The 25,905-nt window shown below is 40.5% G+C and overlaps 1 protein-coding gene and 1 long non-coding RNA gene across 3 annotated transcripts; both read right to left on the reverse strand.

The window, feature by feature from the left end:
* Window positions 1-1,486: 1,486 nt before the first annotated feature.
* On the reverse strand, window positions 1,487-19,100 carry LOC137868581 (intelectin-like). 2 transcript variants are annotated; one of them, XM_068705449.1, is made up of 8 exons: window positions 18,992-19,100; window positions 17,146-17,235; window positions 16,902-17,060; window positions 16,530-16,777; window positions 14,651-14,809; window positions 2,301-2,418; window positions 2,019-2,122; window positions 1,487-1,930 (listed from the first exon to the last, which is right to left on the reverse strand). In XM_068705449.1, exons 2-8 carry the CDS (start codon window positions 17,231-17,233, stop codon window positions 1,787-1,789), a joined length of 1,020 nt encoding a protein of 339 aa, XP_068561550.1. In that variant the 5' UTR covers window positions 17,234-17,235; window positions 18,992-19,100; the 3' UTR covers window positions 1,487-1,786. The 2 variants fall into 2 exon arrangements, with proteins under 2 accessions (XP_068561550.1, XP_068561549.1); XM_068705448.1 differs by lacking the exon at window positions 18,992-19,100 and having other exon boundaries at window positions 16,902-17,057; window positions 17,146-17,251.
* Window positions 19,101-20,718: 1,618 nt separating this feature from the next.
* LOC137868574 (uncharacterized) lies at window positions 20,719-22,345 on the reverse strand. Its single transcript, XR_011102228.1, has 3 exons — window positions 22,225-22,345; window positions 21,335-21,386; window positions 20,719-21,126 (listed from the first exon to the last, which is right to left on the reverse strand). It is a non-coding gene; the product is annotated as an uncharacterized lncRNA (long non-coding RNA).
* Between the last annotated feature and the right edge of the window lie 3,560 nt (window positions 22,346-25,905).

The following is a 25,905-nucleotide window of genomic DNA, read 5'->3' on the forward strand; positions in this document are numbered from 1 at the left end:
GTAGGAAAATGGGAAGTATTGAGGGATGGACCGATGCATTTTTTGTCTATTCATGGGATTTGTTAAAAGAAATGCCAGCCCCATCCTATAATGTTTTTGTATTAGAGGTAACAGTTGATTATTGTGTGCTTATGCTCAATGTCTTAAAAAAAAACTATACTTGCGTTGTTTTAGCCGAAATTCTAAGAAATTACTATTTTTTAAGTTAGATTCACAGAGGAGGCAAACACACACTAAACTGAAAACACTGCTATCACTGTTGACAGATTTGACCCAGTGCATCATGGGATACACCTTTCCCTCAGTAGCAGCAGGCTTTAGCTAACGGCTAACGATGACAACAACTTCCTTCAACATGGATAAATGGATGACTGACCACCGAAGACATTAATTGTTGGATTTATTGGTTTTATAAAGTCTTTAAAAACACAATGGATTACTGAGCGTCTCAAAAGGACCGCACCGCTGGATCCTTCGTTGGAATGCTACAGCGGTGACGGAGCAGAGGCCTTTTTGAGTTTTTAAACTGCAGCTTTCCAAATTGATTTAAAAACAAATAGTAATTGGAGTACTTTGATGTAACATACGACAGACAGGTTTTAGTTTGTCACCCACCTGTACCACGGCCTCTCACTGCCTCCATTTTTTTTAAAACACGGTGAAGCTAGCTTGTTTTGTTTTTAAGAGCTGACTTCAAAATAAATGCCACATTCTGGTAAATGCCATGGGCAATTTCCCATTGATTCAATAAGTCAGTCACTTCGTCGATAAAATATACGCATAAATATATAAATTAATGGGCAATAAATAGAAATGCATAAATGAATAAAAATAAATGTGTTTTCCTTTCCTTGTAATGACCTGAGAGCCAGATGTGTCTCTGTGGAAAGGCTGGGACAGTGTCTATTCCATCATTAAACCATGTTTTAAATTATTTTAGATCGCGGCGCACATGCTCCCAGTGGAATCAAATATGTACCGTACCTATGTGTGTGTAAAGAATGCTGATATGAAAAACAACCAGTAGTCAATGTGCAAGCTGCCAATTGAATGGTGATTTAAGCTACTCTATTGGGTTCATATATTTGTAAATCTGACTTATGTAGTGTCAGTGCCTCACCAGACACGAACCTCACCGCACGTCACTGGAACATACTCACTCTTCTCATGTGCAGGTCTCTGTTTTTTAGTTTTTTTCACTTAGGTGACCTCTCAGACCAGCTAGTCGTCAGGATAAATGAGGGTGCGAGGGCCGTCACTTGCCCAATATTAAACAGAACTCGATGGAGTGGATGGATTCAAAGGCCCGGACACAGGCAAGGCCACCACAGGGTGATGGAGGTCAGATGTAATGTCACAATCTAGGAGGGCTCAGGGAGAGAGATTTTTGAGCTAAAATGATCGCTTGTGTGTAATACAGGTCAATGGGCAGAGAATATATATACCACAGAGGGTGGCTTTAAGACACTCTATTCAAAAAGCTTCCAAAAATGCAAAATATTTTTATTTGAATATGCAGTTTAATAGCTCTATCTGCTGGTGTCATTACAAGTTCAGTTTCAATTTAATTCAATTTATTTTGTATAGCCCAAAATCACAAATTTGCCTCAGAGGGCTTTGCCTCATATTACAAGTGACTGTAATATGAGGATTTATAATTTATGGACCCAAACAGACCCAAACACAAGGATTGTTCTCTGAAGCACGAGACATGCTGGCTACAAGTGTGATTGTTGATGCGTCGGAAACAATAGTCATAAGCTACGTGTGCAAATAGCTAGCCCTCTCAGCGGTAGAACAGTAAAGCAGCGGCCTCAGTCATCTCTTTGGAAGCGCTCCAGCCTTGCGACCCTCCCAGTCTGTCATAGTCAAATGATGGGAAGTCCCCACAGTACACAGGTTCGAAATATCCGCCTCCTCCTATACAGTACTGGAGACATACACACACGACAACAGTATTACTACACTGTGCATCATTTTCTGTGTTGACTGACCGACGGCAGAGGTGTGGGACTCACATGTTCGGTGTTGCAGCCAGTAGGCTTGACCCCGGAACAGATAGCCATGGCTGAGCGTTCGTTGTTTATTGCTCTGAATGTGATGAAACCTGGTTCAAACTCACCTTTCACAGAAACAGAAAAAAAAAATGAAGGATGAATTTGGTTAACTTAGTTAATCTCTTAGCAATTTTATAAATTGAGGGTAACCTTTAACCTTGAAAAGTAATACGTTTATTAATTCAAGCAATGCCTTATAGCGAAGAAGCTCTGTTATCTCTATTTCCTTCTCATTACATTTACCTCTTGAATTGGGTCCATATAACATTCTGGTGGAATCTCTGTCTCCATGGTCATACACAATAGGAATAGACGGCCCTCTGTTGCTGCACGAGCCAACGTTGTATCTCACTGGATATTGCTGGAGAAATGTGACAATATATCAGTGGTGGGCCGTCAGGGCCAGCAAAGCCTTCTCTGCTGGCCTAAATAGAATCACAAAGTTATAGCTATTTTATAATTTTTCATAAATACACAATTATTTTCCCATTAGCTTATTATCTCATTGCACAGCTAATGTCTTCTTCTGTTGCCCTGTTTCCAGCGCTGCAGCTCTGCTTCCAGCACAGCTTGTTTTAAGTAGAGCTTTTATCGAATCAGATTTCACCCCTATGCTCTCTCTAAGTAAGAAGAGAAATGGGTTTCTGCAGGAAACCCATTTTTGACGTGCCAGAGCTTTCTGGGTGGCCTAGCCGAGTACGTCAGCATTAACATGCGCCGTGATTGGTCAGTGGACTACCGTGACTGTTTTGAAACTGAAGCTAGCTAGCAGAACTTAGTAGTAGTAAGAGTTCAAGTTGAAAGATATGTAAGAAGTTATAACATTGACATGACATTTTTATCGTTTTGCTTCATGTAGATTTTTTTTTTTTACCTAGCTTTGTTTTTTTTGAATGCGTTTTATTTGTGACTGAGCATCTTGGTGTTTGGTGCTATGCTAACCTGAGTTGCCTGACCAAGGCAGCAACAAGACACCATAGCACGACAGGACACTTACAAGCTACGGTGCTTTTGAAAACTTTTTCAACCCAAGTGGATCTACAACTCAACGAACAAGTTCGCAGGAGGACCTCTTACTGGAACTGAACCGCACCGATGTACTGTACAACCACGTCATTCAACTCTTTGTTAACAAAGAAAGGAGGATGGACTTTGTCTTTAAATAGTGAACAGCAGCTTTGATAAGTGAACTGCTTTTGTTTTACATCTGCAGTAGCATTACTACTGTGTTAAGTTGTCTATCGTGTCGTTTTTATGATATGGTTAATATTGTTCCCTCTGATGCTCTTTAGTGTGCGGCGGAATGCGTGTTTTAGCACCGCAGTGTTGCTGGATTGATTTGTCATGCTTTGTTGTCATAAGAATCAGAATCAGAACCGTTTATTGTCATAGTATGTTGAACATACGAGGAATTTGACATGACGGGAGGTGCATAACATTTAACAGTCAACGACAAATAACACAGTGCAAAGTAGAAACATATTAAAATTTACAGAGAAATATAAAATAAAGTGAAACATAAGATAAAGTGCAATATAAAATAAAGTGCACAAACAAACAGATAACAGGACTATAAACAAGTGAGATGTAAGTATAGTGTAAAAGTGTCACGTGTATTTAAATAACAACCTAGTGATGTGCAGGGGAGTGACCGGTAGGAAAATTGTTCTGGGGATGACAGAGTCAGTGGGGGACCCAGGCTCTGTTAATGAGCCCGACTGCGGATGAGAAGAAACTGTTCATGTGCCGTGAGGTCTTGGTCCTGATGGACCTCAGCCTCCTGTCAGATGGAATGGGCATGAACAATTCATGTCCAGGGTGAGAGGGGTCGGCTACAGTCTTTCTTGCTTGCTTCAGGGTCCTTGAGGCGAACAAGTCCTGGAGGGACGGCAGATTGCAGCCGATCACCCTCTCGGCAGAGCGAATGATGCGCTGCAGCCTACCATTGTCCTTGGCCGTGGCTGCAGCGTACCAGACCGTGATGGAGGAGCAGAGGATGGACTCAATGATGGCAGTGTAGAAGTGCACCATCATTGTCTTTGGCGGGTTGAATTTCTTCAGCTGCCTCAGAAAGTACTGTACATCCTCTGCTGAGCCTTCTTTGTGATGGAGCTGGTATTAAGCTCCCACTTGATGTCCTGGGTTATGGTGGAGCCCAACCTTCCTGGTTGAGCCCGTCGACGCGGTGGAGTCACACAGGGTGATGGGGGCAGGTGGGGCTACGTTCTTCCTGAAATCCACAACCATCTCCACTGTCTTTAGAGCGTTGAGCTCTAGGTTGTTCAGACTGCACCAGGTCACCAGATGGTCAGTCTCCCACCTGTAGGTGGACTCATCTCCACCAGAGGTGAGTCCAATGAGGGTGGTGTCATCCACAAACTTCAGTAGCTTGACGGACTAGTGACTGAAGGTGCAGGCTGAGACGTGCTTTCCCAGCTTCACGTGCTGCTTCCTGTCAGACAGGAAGTCTGTGATCCACTTGCAGGTGGAGTCGGGCATGTGCAGCTGGGAGAGCTTGTTATGCAGCAGAGATGGGATGATGGTGTTGAAAGCAGAGATGAAGTCCACAAACAGCATCCTGGCGTAGGTTCCTGGGGAGTCCAGATGCTGGAGGATGAAATGGAGGGCCATGTTGACTGGGTCGTCTACAGACCTGTTGGCTCTCTAGGCGAACTGCAGGGGGTCCAGGAGTGTGTCAGTGAGGGTTTTAAGGTGTGACAAGGCGCTCAAAAGACTTCATGACTACAGAGGTCAGGGCGACGGGCCTGTAGTCATTGAGTCCTGTGATCCTTGTTTTTTGGGGATGGGGATGATGGTGGAGACCTTGAAGCAGGCTGGTACATGGCATGTCTCCAGGGAGGTGTTGAAGATGTCTGTAAACACCGGAGACAGCTGATCAGCACAATGCTTGAGGGTTTTGTTTTTTAAAAAGCCTATCACTGGGGAGGAGGGTGTGGGGGCCACTGGGATGGGTGTTACAGAGGCGTGGGCCCCTGCTGGGCTGGGGGACGGGGGGCTGGTGGTCTGGGGCTGGTTGATGGGGCTGTGGGGGATGGAGTCAGGGATGTCCTATTGTCCATCAAAGCGACAGTAGAACTCGTTCAGCTCATCTGCCAGGCTGAGGTCATTCATGGAGTGTGGGGCTTTTGGCTTGTAGTTGGTGATCTGTCTGAGGCCTCTCCAGACAGAAGCAGAGTCACTTGCTGAGAGCTGGTGTTGCAGTTTCTCAGAGTACAGTTGTTTTTACTAAAAAACCTTACTGCCTTACTAAACCTGTATTTTGCCTCTTTGTACAAGTCCTTGTCCCCACTCCTAAATGCCTGATCCTTGTGCAGCCTTAGCTGTCTGAGTTCCGCTATAAACCAGGGTTTGTCGTTGTTGTAACTCACCCTGGTGCTTGTTGGAACACAGCTGTCCTCACAGAAGCTGATGTATGAAGTTACAGCCTCTGTGTACTCATCCAGACTGTTGGTAGTAGTCCTGAAAACATCCCAGTCGGTACAGTCTAAGCACGCCCGAAGATCCTCCATAGCTTCACTGGTCCACTTCTTGAATTTCCTCACCACAGGTTTAGAGAGCTTTAGTTTCTGCCTGTATGAAGGAATCAGATGGACCATGACGTGGTCAGAGAGTCCCAGTGCAGCACGAGGGACGGCGTGATAGGCCCCGCTGATTGTGGTGTAGCAGTGATCCAGAATGTTCTCCTCTCTGGTTGGACATTTAATAAACTGTCTGTATTTGGGGAGTTCATGACTGAGGTTTCTTTTGTTAAAGTCACCAAGGACAATAACTAAAGAGTCCGGGTTGGTCCGCTCCACACACAGTATCTGGTCGACGAGCGCGCTGTGCCTCCGCACGTTGCCCTGCGGCGGAATGTAAACACTGACCAGTATGAATGAAGCGAACTCACGGGGGGAATATAAATATATGTGGCTGGTTCTTGTGAGTTTGTTCTTGTCATTGTGTTAATTACATTGATTTTGACTATATGCATTGTCCGTTAATGACGAAGCATCCCATCATGCGCGTATTCATGTATCTGCACTCTGCAGTTAGTGTATTTGTAGGTGTTGAGCTTCATTTTTACGCAAAACAAATAATATCGGACGTTTTGGGTTTGGACATTTGATTCTCTGTTTGGGCTTTTGTTTTCTTTTACAAAGCAAGAATTATGGTCTGGAGAAATGGGGATTGTGTGGTGATTTCTTTAGCCCTGTTTGAATCAGTAGGTAGTAGCTACCGAAACGCTGCGGGGAGAGCTTGCAGCGTATGTGCTGCTGTTGGTTTTCCTGCTAAGGAACAACACACGTGCCTCACTAGAGTGCAATGTTGTTCTTCCGTGGTGGGCGTTACGTCGGGTGGGTTGCCATGTTGAGCGCAGTGGCTTCACCGAGAGAGCATTATATTTCCCACAATTTAAGCTTCTGCATTTTCCAAATGCAATAGTATTATTCAGTGTGGCTTTGTGGCACAAGGCAGTAATACTGCCTGTGCCAAAGCACACTGACTGTAATCCTGCGGGCTTATTCAGTGTGGCTTTGTGGCACAAGGCAGTAATACTGCCTGTGCCAAAGCACACTGACTGTAATCCTGCGGGCTTATTCAGTGTGGCTTTGTGGCACAAGGCAGTATTACTGCCTGTGCCAAAGCACACTGACTGTAATCCTGCGGGCTTATTCAGTGTGGCTTTGTGGCACAAGGCAGTAATACTGCCTGTGCCAAAGCACACTGACTGTAATCCTGCGAGCTTATTGTTGGAATGCTGATTCAGCATTCCAAGTATTGTTCTTCGAATCTTTATTCTTCAACTATTTCTTCCGTACGTATTTTGGCACTTAATAACGTCCACATTTCTTAAGCTACAGAAACCGTTCAAATATGAAAATGTTCAGCTTTTTCAGGAGAGGGGTGCTATGTCTTTTTATGTTTCTAATCTTTCAACTTTTTTAATTATTAAGCATTTTGCAATTTTTTTTTGAATGGGATGTCTATGGAGAAACTTTTCAAATCCTCTTAAACTTGTTCAACTTTCAGATCATTCTACTTCCTCATACTTTCAGCTACAGACACCATTTAAACTTTCAAATGTTGAGAAAACCCTGATCAATGATTGTATGTTATAATCATTTTGATATCTTTTATACTTTTTGAGCTGTAGCAATTTTGCTTTTATGTGTTTTTCAGTCCTTTTCTGCTTTTATAATGGGTGTGTATTGCGCAGCTTAGAGTGCGTGATGTCATCGCTAGAGTGAAGAGAAGCCTGAGATTTCTGTGAAAAAAATATTTGTCTTTTGCGACTGACTCCTCAATTTTCACTCTACATGCATAATTTTTGGATGGAAACGTAGCTAATCTTGTCCTTGTCGTAGACATATGACTATGGAATCTCACAGATTTACACATTTGGCACAAAAGCCTTTACTTGAGAGGAAAACCAACTTTCTCCTCCATAGACCCCAATGTTAAAACGTACTTCAAAAAAGTCTTGCACAGACAACCGTACCCCATTTCTAAATCGCCATTGAAGCCACTTTTTTTTACACTACAGACACAATTTTCGCATGATCTGTTCTTCAAGTCATCCTCCCTCTCGAGTATTCATTTTGGAGCAATAGGGGCTATGGTTATGGTGTTTTTTGGGTTTTGTTTGACAGGTGTTTTCCAGTTTTTTTCTCATGAAAAGGCGGCAGGCTCACAGGTGTTCGTGCTTGAGCTAATTACTGATGTTTATAAACACACAGACTCACAGACACAAGCCTCTCTCTCTCTATCTCTCTGTGTGTCTCTCTCTCTCTGCGTGTGTATCTCTTATACAGTCATTCAGGTATTAGAGACTTTTAGAGGACCCCCCCACACACTCACACACACACCATTTTAAAGTACAAGCCCCACCGAATGAATTCCAACTGAAATGCTTTTGATGAAGCCTGTCATTTAATAACCTGTTTGTGTTTATCTAACATTATGATTCAGTCTCCTCTCCTCCTGTCTAACCCACCCAGCCCCACCCTTTCAAAATAAAAGCCCCATGGATTAACTGTATTTAAACATTAAGCTCAAAATGAGGCTTTTTTTGTTGAAATAATTAATGCTCTTACTAATACTACGACAACTACTACTACTGCTGCTAATATTTCTAGTATTACTACTACTGCTACTAATACTACTTCTACTACAACTTTTGTTGTTGCAACTATTACCACTACTACTACTGCTAATACTACCAGTACTACTATTACTTAAACTACAACTGCTACTACTACTAATACTGCTGCTATTCATGCTACTACCAATACTAATACTACTACAGCTAAAAGTATGAATGCTACCAGTATTTATACTACTGCTATTGCTGCTACTTCAAATACTGCCATTACTGTTACTCATACTACTACTTCTTCTACTACTACTACTGTTATATTAAATACAACAACCAATACTACAGCTATTACTACGACTACTTCTACTACTTCTTCTAATTACTAATACTTCTACTACTAATAATACTTCTACTACAACTACAACTTCTACTACTACTATAAATATCTCTAATGCTACTAATACTTCTACTTCAAACAATACTTCTACTACAACTTCTACAAATATCACCACTGCTGACATTTTTTAAGCTCTTTCAGGAGAGGGTGATATGACTTTTCATATTTATAATCTTTACATTTTTGAACTATTAAGCTTTTTGCAATTTGTTTTGAATAAGATATCTATGGAGAAAATCTTCAAATCCTGTTAAACTTCTTCAATTTTCAAAGCCTTCTTCTTTCTCATACTTTCAGCTACAGACACCATAGTTAGACGTTTCAACTAGAAGGGATTTCAGCAGTGCAGTTTAAATGCTTTCGGGCTTCAACATTTTTCAGACAGGTAGTCTCTCATTTCTGTATTTTCAGCAATGTTTTTTCCATGGGAACCAATGACACACACACACACACGCACACACACACACACACTCTCTCTTTTTTTCTCTGTCTGTCTGTCTCTCTCTACATACTCAGTACATATAACTGTCTGTCTGCCTCACTCACTCACTCAGTTCATATAACTGTCTGTCTGCCTATCTCTCTCTCCCACACTATCAGTCCATCGAACTGTCTGTCTGTCTCTCTCTACACACTCAGTACATATAACTGTCTGTCTGCCTGTCTCACTCACTTACTCAGTTCATATAACTGTCTGTCTGCCTGTCTCTCTCTCCCACACACTCAGTACATATAACTGTCTGTCTGCTCTTCTTATTCAATCCAGATGATTGTCTGTCTACCTGTCTGTCTCACTCACTTACTCAGTACATATAACTATCTGTCTGCCTGTCTCTTTCTCCCACACACTCAGTCCATCTAACTGTCGGTCTGCCTGTCTCTTTCTCCCACACACTCAGTCCATCTAACTGTCGGTCTGCCTGTCTCTCTCTCCCACTCACTCAGTACATATAACTGTCTGTCTGCTCTTCTCACTCAATCCAGATGATTGTCTGTCCTCCTGTCTCCCTCACTCACTCAGTACATATAACTGTCTGACTGCCTGTCTCACTCACTCACTCAGTACAAATAACTGTCTGCCTTTCTCACTCTCTCACACTCATTCATTCAGTCTCTCTATCTCTGTCTTCCTGTCATTCTGTGTTTCTCGCTCTGTCTTTCTTTCTGTCTCTCCCTCTCTCCCTCTGGCTCTCTCTCTGCTACCACTACTGCTGCTATTCATGCTACTACCATGACCAATACTACTACAGCTATTAGTACGATTGCTACTAGTACTAATACTACTGCTATCACTTCAAATACTGCCATTACTATTACTACTTCTTCTACTACTACTACTGTTATATTAAATACTACAACCACTACTACAGCTATTACTACGACTACTGATACTACTACTTATACTGCTTCTTCTAATTACTAATACTTCTACTACTAATAATACTTCTACTACAACTACAACTTCTACTACTACAAATATCACTACTGCTGACATTTTTTAAGCCACAAAAGCTGTTCGAATATCAAGATATTCAGCTTTTTGAGGAGAGGGGTGATATTTTTCATATTTGTAATCTTTAAACTTTTTAAATTATTAAGCTTTTTGCAATTTGTTTTGAATGGGATATCTATGGAGAAAATCTTCAAATCCTGTTAAACTTCTTCAACTTTCAAAGCCTTCTTTCTCATACTTTTAGCTACAGACACCATAGTTGGACGTTTCAACTAGAAGGGTTTTCAGCAGTGCAGTTTAAATGCTTTCGAGCTTCAACATTTTTCAGATTGGTAGTCTCTCATTTCTGTGTTTTCAGCAATGTTTTTGCAATTCATTTCAGCTTTCAGCATTCCAACGCATTTTCAGCAGGAAATTTTCGAGTTATTCTTATTCTCCATCTTCCACATCAGAGTTTGCCGCGAAACTAGTCCCACAGCGTTGCCAACACCTGCTCAAAAAGTAATTCAACACGTGCGGCTTGATCGGGAATCGTGAGCTATGACTGTTATAAGAAATTCGTCCAGCGGTTTCCCCGAAAATCGCGATCTACGATGAAAAATTGGCCCATTGACTTGAATGGGATTTCGGCGTGAAGAAAGCAAAAAAAACACTTAACTTTGGACCCATATTGACCAGCCATACTTTAACGTAGAAACATGATTCAAAGTTTAAAACGTAGACAAATTGATGGACGTTATTGAGCCAAATGGACATTTTGCTAGCTAGCATAGTTTTCATGAAGTCACCGATTTAGTTTCAGCAAAACTTTGGGTCTGTTTGAGATTTTATAATGGGTGTGTATTGCGCAGCTCGTTAAGTGCTAGAGTGATGACATCACGGTCAGAGTGAAGCAGAGCAGGAAAATGTTCTGTGATTTTTCCAAACAAATTGCTCCCATTCCCACAATTTTTACTCTTTATACACCATTTTTGGCCAAAAAGCTTGGAAATCTTGTGCTGGTCGCAACAAAGTGTCTATGGAATCCAACGGACTTACACATTTGGCTCAAACAGCCGTGGAGCGACATGAATTCCAACCGACTGCTCCATTAAACCCCATGTTAAATCAGAAAAGAAATTTGTCAAAGAAAGCAGACGGTACCAGTTTTGTAACTTGCACTGGCGCTCACATTTATAACACTACGAACATAAAAAACACACCAGGGCGTTCGGCAGAGTCTTATCTCTCTCACGGTGCACTTATTTTATTGATTGGACTCATGGTTTTGGTATAAAGTGCATTTGTTTGACAGGTGTTTTCCAGTGTTTTCTCATGAAAAGTCTGCCAAGCTCACAGGTGTTCTTAATTCAGCTAATTACTGATGTTTATAAACAAACAGACTCACAGACTCTCCAGGCCCTGCGTCGTCACCATGGCAACCAGTGACAGGAACGCACGCGCTCTCTCTCTCTCTCTGTCTGTCTGTCTGTCTCTACACAGAAGGATTTACAAATAAATGTGACTCACAAATGCACGCAGAACAAATATATTTCTGCATTTGTATGTATTTGTGTGTGGATGTTTTCTATTTGTTTGTGGATTTGTGTGGATTTGTTTGTGGATCTCTTCACATTTGTTGGTGGGTTTTTTGAGACTCCCCTGCCTGGCCGGATTCACAAATACGTTTTTTTTAACATGGACATATCTGTAGCCAATCAGATGTCAGCCTCATTTTCAAGCAATCACATGAGCGCAGCTCCCCCCTCCCCTCCCCACGAGGCTGCCAGCTGTGTTCACACCGAACGCAGGGCGAATTATTTGCGTGATAAGATTACATACAAAGTCTGAAGCGACGCGTTTGGAGCGACGCGTTTGAAGCGACGCGTTTGGGGCGTTTGGAGCGACGCGTTTGGGGCGACGCGTTTGAAGCGACGCGGTTGGCGCGATGTTCCTCCTGTCGTCACTGACGTCCTGTTGTTGTTGAATCAGGAAGTACAAACTGTAGCCATCTGTGTTCACCCAGAGCTCTACGCAGGGACGTGCGGTCAGGGTGTGATGATGAAATGTAAAAAACAAATAATGCTAAAATAAAATAAATATTAATATTTCTCTACTGATCTGCGCTATAAATGTAATTTCTGTATTATTCCAAACATTTTTATAATCAAAATCTCTGAATTAGTGCATGTCCTGTTCAAACAAAGAGGAGACAGTGAGGTGAGGCAGTGACCAGCTGTTCCTCACCTCAGACTGTGAATCCCTCACTAACTGGGTTGAGCGCGTGCCTTTTGCTGTCTCATTCCTGCACACACTGTAATATTTGTAAACACTTTTATTATATGTCCTTTCTTTCCATATAATAGGTACTGTATTTCACGTCTGTGTCAAACATATTTAGTGTTGCTGATCTGACATTAAGGGGAGGCAAACACTACTCTGCCTCAATGAAGGGTGCGCGAGAGCCCAAGGCTCGGGTTTATTGCGTCAATTAACACAGAGCAGATCGACCCAGGCAGGAAGTCAGACACCGATAAGGGATAGAGCATCCGGTAAGTTTTCAAAATAAAAGCGTCAGCTTTAACTTGGTTTAACTTTTTCAAGAGTATGAATCTAAAATGCAGAAAAGAGAGAAGCATTATCTCAATCGAACCTCAACGATACTGCCGGTAACATCAGCGTTTATGTATATATTGCGACGTCTTCGGGCAGTAGAAGCCACACAGTCAAAATTTCTTGCGAAATTTTCTAGTTCAAACGTATTGTTTGATTCGTAATGCGTACCGAACGGTAAGCCTCGTACCGAACCGTTCAATACGAATACTTATATTGTTACACCCCTAACCTGTAGCTGTGGCGTCATAATGAGGTTATTAGGAGGTGGCTCAACTGTAATAGGACAACACTGAAAGCCCAAGTATAAAGTGCATGGCCCGCCACTGCAATATATATAACGTGCTGTTACTGAAGTATGCGAGATACGTGACAAATAAATCCACGTTAGATATTTGACGTATGAGACATGAGCCAACTGCATATAATCAACTTATTAGGGCCCAAGCAAAAGCTCTATTCCTATTGAAACTGTAGTGTTTATTATTATTCTGCAAATTAGTTGCCTTTTGGGGGCTTTATCATATCCCAAAACTCCCTAAATTTGGAATGCATATCAGGACTGGTAAAAAATTTTGCTTGAGTATGAAAAATTTGCTCGCTAGCGCCCCCTAGAAGTCTGACAGCCAATGCTTTGCGGCGTCTCTCACCCAGTATGTCCGATTTACAACAAAACAACCGGAAGTCGGCCATTTTTATTTTTTTTGTGAATCTTCCCTTGATTTCTAGTCATTATACTTTAACGAACTCCTCCTAGGGACTTTGTCAGATCCACTTCAAATTTGGTCAGTAGATCTAAAGACCTTTGCAATAAAGGTTGCTCAAAGCTTTACGTTTGATGGAATGGTGTAGCCGTGGCGTGGCAGACATTTTATGTGATTCGCCATTAAACAACAAAAACAACAAGCTGATGTAACTCCACTGAATTTGCTCAAATTTGTCCCAAACTTGCCATACTTGATAACAGTCATGCCCTGAGGATGTCTACAAGTCAATTCACTCAGTCATAGCGCCATCTACTGGCAACAGGAAAACAGCGTTATGTGACAAACGGCCTCCGATTTACATGACATTGACATGATGTGGTCTGCACTTGATATAGAGCAACATAATGCATGTTTTCACGTGTTATCTAGCGCCACATATTGGATACAGGAACTAGTAGAATATTTGCACTACATAATTTCCAGCATCACAGAGTTCACGCGGGAAAAATGCATTAAACTCCAGGACGTGTTGTCCGATGGTCGAAGACATTCACGGCCGCGTCTGTTGGCGTCCCGCCAGTACCCCCGAGACGCGGGAAGGTGCAAGGGCACCTTTTATGAGAGAAAGTAACTGTTTAGAATCCTAATATGTCAGTTTATTCAAATAAGACTTGTTTAATGTTATGCACCACGTCATGCATCATGTCAAATTTCTTGTATGTGCAGCATACCGTGGCAATAAATGGTTCTGATTCTGATTCTGATAACGCCTGTTGGGATTTTGCCGTGACATTTCGGGAGATGTGACGGAGCCACTGGCGAGATCGGCCCCACCGGCGCTGGAGCACACTTTAGCGTGAACAGTCTGCTGGTAAGATCGTAGTTAATCGTTCATTTAGTCGACTGTATGCAGTACATTCTGATTAAGTATGCAGTACACAGTACATTAATATGCAATATCAAAACAGTGTCTCTGGCCACCGAGCAAAGGCTGAGAGGCGGCAATGTCCTCAGCTGGGGGATCACTTGTGGCCCCTGTGTGAATCACTGCAACCACAAGAGGTTCTCGAGCCTGCAGCCATAAATGACCACAAAAAATATTATGCAGTTTGGTAAAGCAATTTGCGAGATTAGGCGTGGACAGACACAGAAATACGCACACACTCCTGCACACACTAGACCGATCTCACTATCTTCCGTTTGGCAAAAATAATAATAAATAAAATTATTATATTTTGTAAAACTAATCTCAATACGCAAAGTAACTTGTAACTAACTACCTCTAAATTGTATTTAGTTACTTTACACCAGTGTAACTTTAAAATAACCACACTACTAAGTCACCTTGAAGAGCTGAAAGAGGTTCCCTCCATACAGGCGGAGGAAGCGGTTGTCAGTGTGGTAGCGGAGGATGGCTGCCAGGTTCCAGTGCTCCAGTGGGAAGTTGTTGGGAACGTGCCACACAGACATGTCTTCTGCCACGATATCATAGTATCCTGGATTCTGAGAAACCGCACACACTATTGTCACAACTCTTTTTTGTGATTTAGATGACTTTTAACTTTTCTTTTTTTTGCATCAGTCAAACATTCAGTGGATTTTTTTTCATTGTGCTTATTTTTTAACTTCTCTGGCCTTTCATTTTTATTGACAAATAAAAAGATAAATGTAACTTGACCAGTACAAATGTTCCAGTAAGCCGGCACACACAATACAGCTCGATCTAATCAGACACGATAATTGAAAACACCTGTGCAGGTGTGGGAGCTTAAAGCCCCGACATACCCTGAGTCTTCCACATAGTTTTCACTTTCACTGACTGTGCGGGTGTATACAGATTCACTTTTTTTTCTTCATTTGGTTGTTACAAAGTCATGCAAAAACCATGGAAGAAAAAACAGTTAAGATAACAGAAAAGGGCTGATTAATATTGTCGAGGCGTTGTCGAGAGGACCAGATTCCGAATGGCTTTCTGAATTCTGAACAGATATATAACCTGGCTTTTGAAGATTTGAAAAAGAAACATGTCCATATTATCACACTGCTGTGATTGTTTTTAATTCAGTTAGTTTGGTCATATCACAAAAATCCCTGTATAGCTCCTCCCTAATTTAACTTGACTAACTAGAGCAATCAAAAACACCTGTGTGAGTGTGCAGGGTCTCTCTGTTTCCCAAAAAGTAAACAGACCAGAGAGAGAGAGAGAGAGAGAGAGAGAGAGAGAGAGAGAGAGAGAGAGAGAGAGAGAGAGAGAGAGAGAGAGAGAGAGAGAGAGAGAGTTACGACTTTGAAACCTCGAGTTTGGTGTTTTGGCCGTCGCCATCTTGGTTTTTTGCAACCAGTGAACGCAAGTGACCATAATCGTAATGAGTGACGTAGAGACGTTGTATATGACTCTGGTAGCGGAAGTGACCTGTCAATCACAAGGTAGCCCCGCCCTAAAGCATACCCTGCTTTATGGTCTATTTGACTCTAAATGGACCATAATTTACTAAATGAACATCATGGTGTATTGAAGAAGACTTGAAACTAGAGATTGAGACCATAAACTCATGTTTACAATGTTTACTGAGGGAATAAATCAAGAGAGAAGTAGAGTCATTTTCTCATTGACTTTTATACAATCTGAGGAGTCGTCCCCTGATGACCATTAGAGAGAATGCAAGTTTAAGACACTTGAGCACTGACTTCACTTTTCAGATCCGGAGGTTGCCGCCTGGTTAACACTGATGTGTCAACGTGTAAGCAGCATTTTACTTGTTTACTAGTTGTAGGTGCTCGAGGTGGAGCTAGTTTTAGATACTGAATATACATTTTGGTAGTTTAGTCCAGTGCTTCCCAACCTTGGGGTTGCACCCCGTCAAAGGTTTATTTGTTATTAAAGTGAAACCATGTGGAAAGGGGAAATCTGTCTTTGGTGGAACTGCTTAATACACTGAAATGTGACACCCAGCTGGACACCACTTCTCGTTATTCTAGAATCTTAAAAGTTTTAAATCTGAAATGAACCAGTAACTCCCACTTTCAGATAAATTAAGTACAATATTTCCCCCTGAATTATAATGAGTGGAAGTTGAATACAATTGCACATAATGCCTACTAGCAAAGTACCTCAAATCACACTTGAATAAAGTACTTTAAGCATTTACTAAAGTAATCTTCAGTAAGTGCAATAATTTTTCCACCACTGCATTTATATGACTGTCACGTTCATGCTCAGTACCTTGAAGTCGTCCGAGGTGGCGCCCTCTGCTGCTCCGAACGTGTTCCTGTTGGACCAGTTCCCGTCTCCGTCCGGCAGGTCAGCGTTGTTGCCCTGCTGGCTCGACCAGCGATCGCCCACCGTGCACTTTCCATAAACACTGTTCTCATGGACGCTCGCCACCAGAGTCCAGCCGCCGCCCGCGGTAGTCATGTCACAGAAAGTCTGGTAGACCATGCCATTAGCAGTGGTCAGGTAGTACAACCCATCTGCCAATATTACAGTAAATGTTATAGGGTAAAAATGTTTTATAGTAGGTTGCAACACCTTGAATTAATGAAAAACTGTTGATCAATAACGTGTTAAATTTGAAAGTATTGTCCAGAGAAACACCTTCTTGTTCATTATATCTGTCCTTGATCTCCTTACAGCTCCTCGCAACATATGTGGACCTGATCCTTAATTTCTCCAACTGTTCGAAGTTTGTGCTGGTGAGCTTTTCCGTCATCTCGATCGGATTTGCGGCTTCTGTGTGGCTGAGCTCCTCATCTTCTGAAAGTAAAGCATATCTCACTCAGATATGAAAATTAGATAGCGGTGATGTGGGAAAGTAGAGTGTGTGTTGCATGGCCTTTACCTATCTGTGGAGAAGGAGCAGCTGCAGAGGATGCATGATCCACTGTCATCCACACCAGCAAAACCACCAAAACTGTGTGGTGCAACATCTCTGTGGAAAAAAACATATACAATATACTTAAACATTTAAGATGCCATATGCTTTTGTTGTTTTTCCTTCTTCATTCAATAACTCACTGATACTGAAGCTGGTCTCTCGATTTAAAGAATGGTTCTCTATACGACAGTCAAAACATTAATATGGCAGCAAACAACTATTTAGCAGTATTTGTGTCCTGTGTAAGAAGAAGAAGATAATGAAGTCAACCCCGAGCTTCTCTGTGTTTTGCTTTGGTAGCCAGTCCGGCAGTGCGTGTATGTTTGTTTGTCCCACTGACTAGACAGACGGCCAACAGCCAATGTAGCGTAGCGCCCACCCTCCGGTCCCCCTCTGGTAATCATTGTGAGCTCTGTCCGCACTGTTGCTGTTGTTTGCGCTGTTAGCTGTTAGCAGCCGCCACCATGTTGAGAGCTGTGTGGAGGCAATCCCTCAATCATTGATTGCTCTGAATTACAGAGATAGATTCAGAAAATGTCTAATAAGCATCAAAACGTACTATTACAACAATATATAAACACTGAAAGATTGTATCAAACAGTTTTTCTATGAGAATGTTTAATATCTTAACTTTCTCATGCATTTACAAAATCCTTTATAGACCATTTTAGAGTTGTGTACACTCTAAATGTGACCGAGTTAATTTCCTGTTGCAGTGTATGCAAGTGACATCAGCTGTTTATGTCCTGTCAGCTGATGTCAAAGAAGGAAGGGTCCTCCAGTCCTGGTGACAGATGGTGACAGTTCTTTTGAAGTGAATGAGATGGCCAGTCGCACTCTAAACCCATCATATCTGTGTTTACCTTCGAATGGAAAAAATGTTCCACACAACATAAAAAATACACATTACGTAGTTATTACTGATGTTTTTAATCTAAATGCGCATGTTAGTTTTCCTTGTTATTGGTTATAGACTGTATATAAGAAGTGGATGTCATCAGCGTGATGTCACCCATTAGTTTTTGGACTAGTGTTTTAAAGCCTTGAGTTCGTTATTTTGGACATCGCCATCTTTGTTTATGGTCGTCACTCCCTGATGGCTATAGAGTGCTGCAGAGATGAGTCCAAAAAAACTAAAATTGGTCAGCATTTTTTGCACTTCCAGTTCCCTTGTTTGGTAGTCAATGGTTGTTTTTTTAACGGGTCTTTGGTCAGATGGCTGACATAAGGTCTGTGGTTAACAAGAGCTTAAGAGATTTTAAAGTTTTGTTTTATGACATAAAAAAAGTTTTTGCCAACAAGTGGCTAAACGAGACGACAAAATGTCACCACATCAGCTACTCCGCCTTTACAGCCTTGTTGTGTTACTCACGCTCATGCTGCAGTGGTGAGGTTTCTTATTAGCTTTCTACATTTTGACCTTTACAATTGTGAAATGATCTATACTCATTTTAGAATATATATAAATTATATTTCTATACAATACAATACAGTATTTATATACAGTGAAATTAAGCTGAAATTGTTCATAGTTTCGATGTAAATTGGAGAATTAAAAAGGTGTGAGTTCCTAAAGGTCTGTGAGCATGCTATTCAAAAGCATAATAATGATTACGAATATCAAATATGGTTGAAACATTTTTTTAGTTTGCTGCACTATTTGCTAATAGCTATATTATATCTGCAAGTGTCATGTCAGTGAAGCAGCAGAGACAACATTAAGTTACTGTGAGGAAATACGTCTTACTGCACAGAAAATGATCATCAATGTGCTATTTAATAAAACCTGAACAAAAACAAGTCAACTTACCTCAATGAAAGTTGTAACCCTGCAGTTTAAGGTTCTGTCCTGGGCTAGAAGACCTTTGTTCTGCAGCTGGATCCTGACCAGGATCTTATCTTTAATTGACAGCTAGTATAAAGTGATGAATTTGTTATGGTCCTGAGACTCAAGATGATCGTTAATCATTAACAATTGATAGATGTTAGCTTTACTGTTGCCACATGTTGGGCTCTCCGGAATGAGATCAGTAATGTTATCAGTGGGTGAAGAAGTAGCACTTACCACAGTGTAGAAATACTGTCTTACAAGTATTAGAATCGGAATATACTTGAAGGACCAAAAGTTAATTATGCAGAATAGCCCATTTCAGAATGATATATATTATTGTGATTACATCAATGTGTACATCACTTGAGCTAATTGTTTATTTATGGCTAGCTGGTGGGATTTGTGCTTGTGTTCAGTTATTCATCCAAAATGTCTTGGTTGGTGACAAATCCCAAACTCTTTGACTGAGTTTTATTTTTTATGATGCTGTTTTCTATCTTGACTAATCACAATGTGAAAGTGTACTTTTTATGTTATTTTACTACACTCAAATCCTCTAACACAACTAAGCGAACAGGTTCTGATTCCTGCTGCTGGATTTCACTTTATCCTCGAATGTATCTGACCAGTAAGACTCAAACCATGACGACTCTTTTCTCTCTGTGTGTGTGTGTGTGTGTGTGTGTGTGTGTGTGTGTGTGTGTGTGTGTGTGTGTGTTTGTCTCTCACTGGTCTATTTTTAGAGGTTAGGCGGACACTGTGAGAAGCGTTCACAAATAATTCAACTGCCCCACACGGCAGCAGGAATGAAAACCGGCAGCCAGCTGTGCCCTCCCAGCTGCACCGGCCACATGTGGCCGTCCGCTGGGACTTCTCACTGAAAAAAAAAAATCTGTGACATTTACTTGAAAAAAGCTAGGTAACAATTTCCACACAGAAATTCTGAGTAATTTTTACTCAGGAATTCTCAAGTTAAGTTTACTTACTAGTAAGAATTGTTTTTTATCCAAAGTAACTTTTACTTGCAAATTTCTTCCTTAGACATAAAATGTACTTAGCCTTTGATAGTAATCTTTACTCAGACGACCTTTGCATCTAATTACAAAACCCATGTAAAATCAAGTAGGTGTTTCATGTATATTTAACTAGCTTTTCTTTACTTTTTATATTGAGAAATATTAAGTAATATTTACACAATATATCTTATCTACTACTACTCTACACAACTATTCAAATATGAATGTTGCATTTTTTAAACTGGGCTACCTTTATTTAATAAAACTGTCTACAAAACATGAAACAGCTTCTTTTAAACTACAGCACCATTACTTGTTAACTGGTGACAGACACATCAATACCAACATATATAATCTGGTTGGCATTGCCACACAAAACATTTCTAAATCAGTGCTGCCAATAAGAAATTTAAGAACACAAACGCTTAGTCATTTAACAAACACTTTTAATTTGAAACAACAGGTACTGCTTGACAACACTTGGATAAGCATAGATAAAGCCCATGAGCTCACTAGGTTGAAGTTGCCAATTAATAGTCTACAGATACAATAATACAAAAGAATAAGATGCTCATAGAAAGACATTGGATCAGGTGGTTAGGGTAGTCTTGGGGACTATGAACAGTAAGTGTCTTTAAAGTTTTCAAACAATCTGTTGATTATGTTTTACAAAAAAGAATGACACACAATTGCGTTCAGTGTTGAGGAACACATGAGATAAACTTTGAGTTTTTGATTCAACATAAACTTTTTTTAAACTGAATAAAAACTGAAGTAACTTAAATAAATAGAATCAGGTAAAATGTTTGGTTTTCAAACAGATACAGTACCAGCTTAAAGTCCCTGTTATTTGTTAAATTAAAAAGGTTTTCCCCACACACAGTGGCATTAATGACTTACCTACATATCAATGTACCAAGATTAGAGTTAGATATTTAGGTTGGAGAAAAGACAAGTTCATAGGGGTCAGAAAAATCATCAGAAAACCCAAAATTTTCAGAATTTACCTGGTAGTCTTTGATGAGTTCCTCTCCAGACTGATCCAAGGAACTCCATCAAGCAGCAGATGACGACATCTCTTCTGCCCTCAACATGTTGCTGTTAAACAGAAGTGAATTTATTAAAGAGAATGTAATTGCATATACAAATAGAAGTAAAATGTTAGCTATTGTCCATGTGCCACGGTCGCCCCCCGGTATAATGTACTATTGAGCAGCACAAACTACGGCCTTCAAAATGGATCAGGGTGTTTTTCTAAGACTTCAAATGTCAAGTTAAACCTATAACAGTACTAAGTTGATTTTACCTTGTGTCAACTGTTGAGGTCAACTTGCTGAGAGTTGACTTCCTTTAATATTCTGTGAAATATATAGAGAAATTATGTTAAAACATGAACACAACATTAAATCTGAATTTGGCTTAAATCTTCATATGGTTAGCATGTTTTATCCCCACACAAAAAAACAGCACATAAACAAGTCAACATAAGGTTAATACTGAGATACACAGCAGGCCTGGTCATGTTGATCTCTGACACAAACTCAACACAGTACTGGCACCTTGTTTCATGCCCATAGCCTTCATCATCAAGGACACCGCATTGGATAGATAGAGACATAAGAGACCAGATTAAAACTGATGAAAGAAATATAAATTACTGTAAAAATATGTCAGAATATGATAGTGACAAAATGACTAAATAATAAGTGTATTTGACTCGCTCTAAAGTCACTAATTCCACCACATAAGGGATATTTGTGAGCTCATGACCAGAGTGTGCTTGTTGCTGCTCAGCTATGACTCCCTGTCTTGTCACATTTTCCTCATTGGACCTCGGCTGCACTTGAGGATGTCCGAGGGAAAGCGCGCTATGTGCTTGACTCAGCACAGCACAGCACAGCACCTGTGTGGCAGAAGTGGGCTTATTTATATAAGTGGAGTAATTTGCCCCCCCACGTCGACGGAGCGCAGCCGGTCAAGCACCGCGTCCTCAGGCTAAAACCTTTCCAGGGAGAACCCTGTAACAAAACATAGCGGTGAGCCATGTATGTAATGCTGTCCCAGGTTAGCTAGCATGATAGCCTAACTAGCTAGCACGCTAAACTGACCAGTTCACGTCACTCTTCAGTATTCACAACACAGACTTGACCGAAGGCTCAACAGCAACGTAGAACATTAATTAAACATATTACCTACCCTAATGGCTCCCGTCCATGAAGTTTCTCTCCTCAGGTGAAACTCAGCCGTCCTTGTCCAGGTTCTGCTGTTCCGTTGTCTCGCTGAAGAAAAGAGCGCTAAATCTCCTCTGACGTCACCCCCTGAGTACGCGCATTACCCAAGTACATTTTACTTTGTTGTGTCATGTTGTACATTCAATACAGTAGTTTAGTAGATATTACTTGGTGTGAATGATAACATTTACTTATATAAATGAGGATACGTAATTACAAACGAACACCAAGTAACATATTAAGTAAAAGGTGATATTTTAAAGTAAAAGCACTGAAATGGTCATTTCTTGTAAATTTTATAAAAATAATTGAGGTAGTAATTACAGGGCCAAAAAGTCTTTTTTTCAGTGCTTGTTGATGAGGTATTTTGATAAATAATTGGCTTCTGTTTTATCAAATTCTTTTTTCTTTTTTTTTGCAATCTCTCTCTAAGTTCCTTAGTTTAAACCCTTCAGAGATCTTTTTTTGAGTTTTTGTTAACCTTGTCCTGTGAGGCTTAACTAAAAATCTTTATGGAAAGTCAGGTCTCTTTTATAGGCCTGTGTCACAACATAGATGTTTTATGGTTTGAGTGACTTCATCTACAGTAACATGAAGTACACTTTGTTGTTAATGGCCTGCAATAAACACTATCTGTAGTTTCATACTTTATGAGAGAATGGAATTCTCTTGATAACTTGAATATTAACTTGATATAATCTAAAATGAGGATTAGAAAAAAAGATCTGGTTTCTCTGGATTTAAATTAACTATTAATACCAGTAATTTAGTATGGTAATATTATATAAATTAATATTTAAAATGTGAATAGGTCTGTCTGCCTTGCTGGTCTTCTGTCATGTTTCACTCTGTCCCCTTGCAATTTAAGTTCAACTTGAATTATTATGGTTAAATAGAAGCTAGGCGACATAGATCCCAGGACAAAGTCAAATGTTAAAACTGTGCATTTCCATTGACTGAGAGTAAAAGCTACCAATGTCCATGAACATGAAGGAGTTCATTTGTCTTCTTATAGGTTTCCCTGTAACCTGTTTATGAACCTATATTTCCCCTCACCCTAAAAATCTCCATATTTCTAACTGAAATCCTTATGTTTCATCTGCCCTCTTTTATTCATAGTCTACAGTTCACTCACACACACACACACACACACACACTTCCTCCCCGCACACACACACACACACACACACTTCCTCCCCGCACACACACACACACACACACACTCCCTCCCTCCTGCCTCTCCTTTTTCTTTTCGCAGTGTTGTCCGGTTTGCTAATCTTATCTGACCTGATTCACTTTTCTGCTGGAAACGTTCTGATTCATTGACGTGAACACACACACAGTCATGAATAAATCACACACACATAAATACACGGTGTTCACTTCTCAGACTTGCTCTAAGCTTTCTTAAACCTAAAGGATAATTCATAGATGGGTTGTGTGCTTATAGACATGATTAAACCAGGACTAAATCGGACTACATGTGTTCTTCATATATTATTAATAATGCAGAGACCACGGACCTCTCCATCCACTACCAGGATTATTGCAGAAAAACAATGCAGCGACCTGATCCCATGTCCCCAAAGAGACCAAATCGTCGGGGATTATAAAGACTTTTGGAAGGAGAGACTTTACAAACTGGATCAGAGGAGAAAGAAAGTGGGAGGTCAAAGCAAATCCATCGGTCAATATCTTTAACATATAAAAGCGCATTTCTCATTCAATGAGATATTTACAAGGATGTGGAAAACATTTTTTATATTTGTCCGGTCAGGTTTTGAATTCTAAAAATAAGTCTGCTTTCAAAATTGTCTCTTCAGTAATAGGTTGAAAAATGATGCGTTTTGTGAACTTATCAACAACATGTTGACTCTGTATTCAATGAGATGAATCTACATGAATGGAAAGACACGTTTACCTAAAGCATTGATTTCCAACCGCAAATATATATGCAATAAAAGATAAATCTTAGGGGTCACAAGGAGATTCGTTGTACTGACAGGAAGGAAAAACAGATGTCTGCTATAAGTTTTCTATTCTTACGACCTTTGTTTGCTTTTTCTTTTTTTTTATATGAATGGTTTTTCATGGTTTTTGAGAAGTTTAGAGGGCAACAATTTGTCTCTGGAACTGTTAAAAACCTTAGAAAACAAGAAGTTATTGTTTTTAGAGGTCACAAGTCAAAAATATAAAAGAGGTAAGATACATCTGAGGGGTCGCACCATCATTGGAAAGATAGGAATAAAAATATGAAACCTGCTTCACAAAATGTGGTCAATTTAGGGGAATTTTTTGTCCTTTTTTTTCATTGAATATTTTATGGTTTTATGGCAAAAAATGTATTCAATTATGGTTGAACTATTAGCAGCTTCTTGACCTTTAACCTGTGAAGACGTGTCACAACCGGTCACCAACACTTAACTGTATCATAGTTTACTCCCTGTGACTGGCCTCCCCCAAAAAAACTTTAGGAATTGGAGTGACGGTTATAAATGGGTGGGTGGACGGATGGGTAGACAAAGCATTGGACCTTGAAATGGGAGACTACTTTTCCTTTTCCATTCTCCACAATCAGCATTGGTTCTTTTTTTAAAAGTGATACTTTTTTTCACTGACCACAAACTTATAGTTATTTGAGCTTAAAAACATGACCCATCTTTAACATTTATCTAACTCACCCGAGCTGTAAACCGACTTCTAAAGCGATTCCTCTGGTTGCAAAAAGAAGTCAGATTGTGTAGAAGTCTATGAGAAAATGACTCTACTTCTCACTTGATTTATTACCTCAGTAAACATTGTAAACATGAGTTTATGGTCTCAATCTCTAGTTTCAGTCAAAGTTGTAACTCATCTGGTGTTCTACACTGTGATTGTATGAAGCATTAAGTTGTTAAATGTGACTCTTTTACTCTGGCTCTCTATGCTTTGTAACGTTACAACTCCACTGTTTGTCTGTCCTCAGTGAGTCCACAACTTGCTATAAGTCGGCTAAGTTAATACGGAAGTTAGCCTGCTACACTGGTCGCATTGACAACGGTACAAATAAAATATGGCCGCCGCTCTGACCATCCTGCTACATTGATTTGAATGGGAATGTCTGTCCAGCGGTAATTACAGTGGCCTTCCTTTACTGGATGACACCTGCAGTAGGCCTACACAAATTGATCTGTAAATCTTTGTCTCTCTCTCTCTCTCTCTCTCTCTCTCTCTCTCTCTCTCTCTCTCTCTCTCTCCCCCTCACTCTCCCACTCACTCTTTCTGTGTGTCCTGTCTGGAGCCTCGTGGGCTCATTTAACTCTCACACATTCAAGGTGGGCAGATGTGGCCCATTAAAAGTTTCCCCAGGTGAACAAAGCCACCCTTAATGAAGTGAGCTCCTTTTTGGGTGACATGAGAAAGTAGATGGCGGAGCCATTAGTCAGTCAATATTAATAGATGTAATCACTTTATCATTCCTCAGAGAAGGGACCCTGCGCACTTCTCACTCAGTAACCTGCATACGGCAACTGTAAATGGGAGACACTTATTTAAAAATGTATTCAACCTATGTTTTATTAATCCTCTTTGGTATGGTGGCTATTCTTACATACAGTTGGAGACGCCTACAGCTGATGGATGTCCTATGTAGGTTACAAGCCCATTA

Source organism: Cebidichthys violaceus, unplaced genomic scaffold (genome assembly GCF_023349555.1).
Source record: "Cebidichthys violaceus isolate CVI_PGR_0920_01 unplaced genomic scaffold, fCebVio1.0.p SCAF_119, whole genome shotgun sequence".
In the NCBI taxonomy this organism is placed as follows: domain Eukaryota; kingdom Metazoa; phylum Chordata; class Actinopteri; order Perciformes; family Stichaeidae; genus Cebidichthys; species Cebidichthys violaceus.

Coding starts and splice junctions, on each gene's coding strand:
- LOC137868581 (XM_068705448.1), bottom strand. CDS start 17,251: ATGTTTTTTTCCACAGAGATGTTGCACCACACAGTTTTGGTGGTTTTG. Junction 2,419..14,650: donor ACCTCTTTCAGCTCTTCAAG/GTGACTTAGTAG, acceptor ACATTTCTCCAG/CAATATCCAGTGAGATACAA. Junction 1,931..2,018: donor CTGGCTGCAACACCGAACAT/GTGAGTCCCACA, acceptor GTATGTCTCCAG/TACTGTATAGGAGGAGGCGG.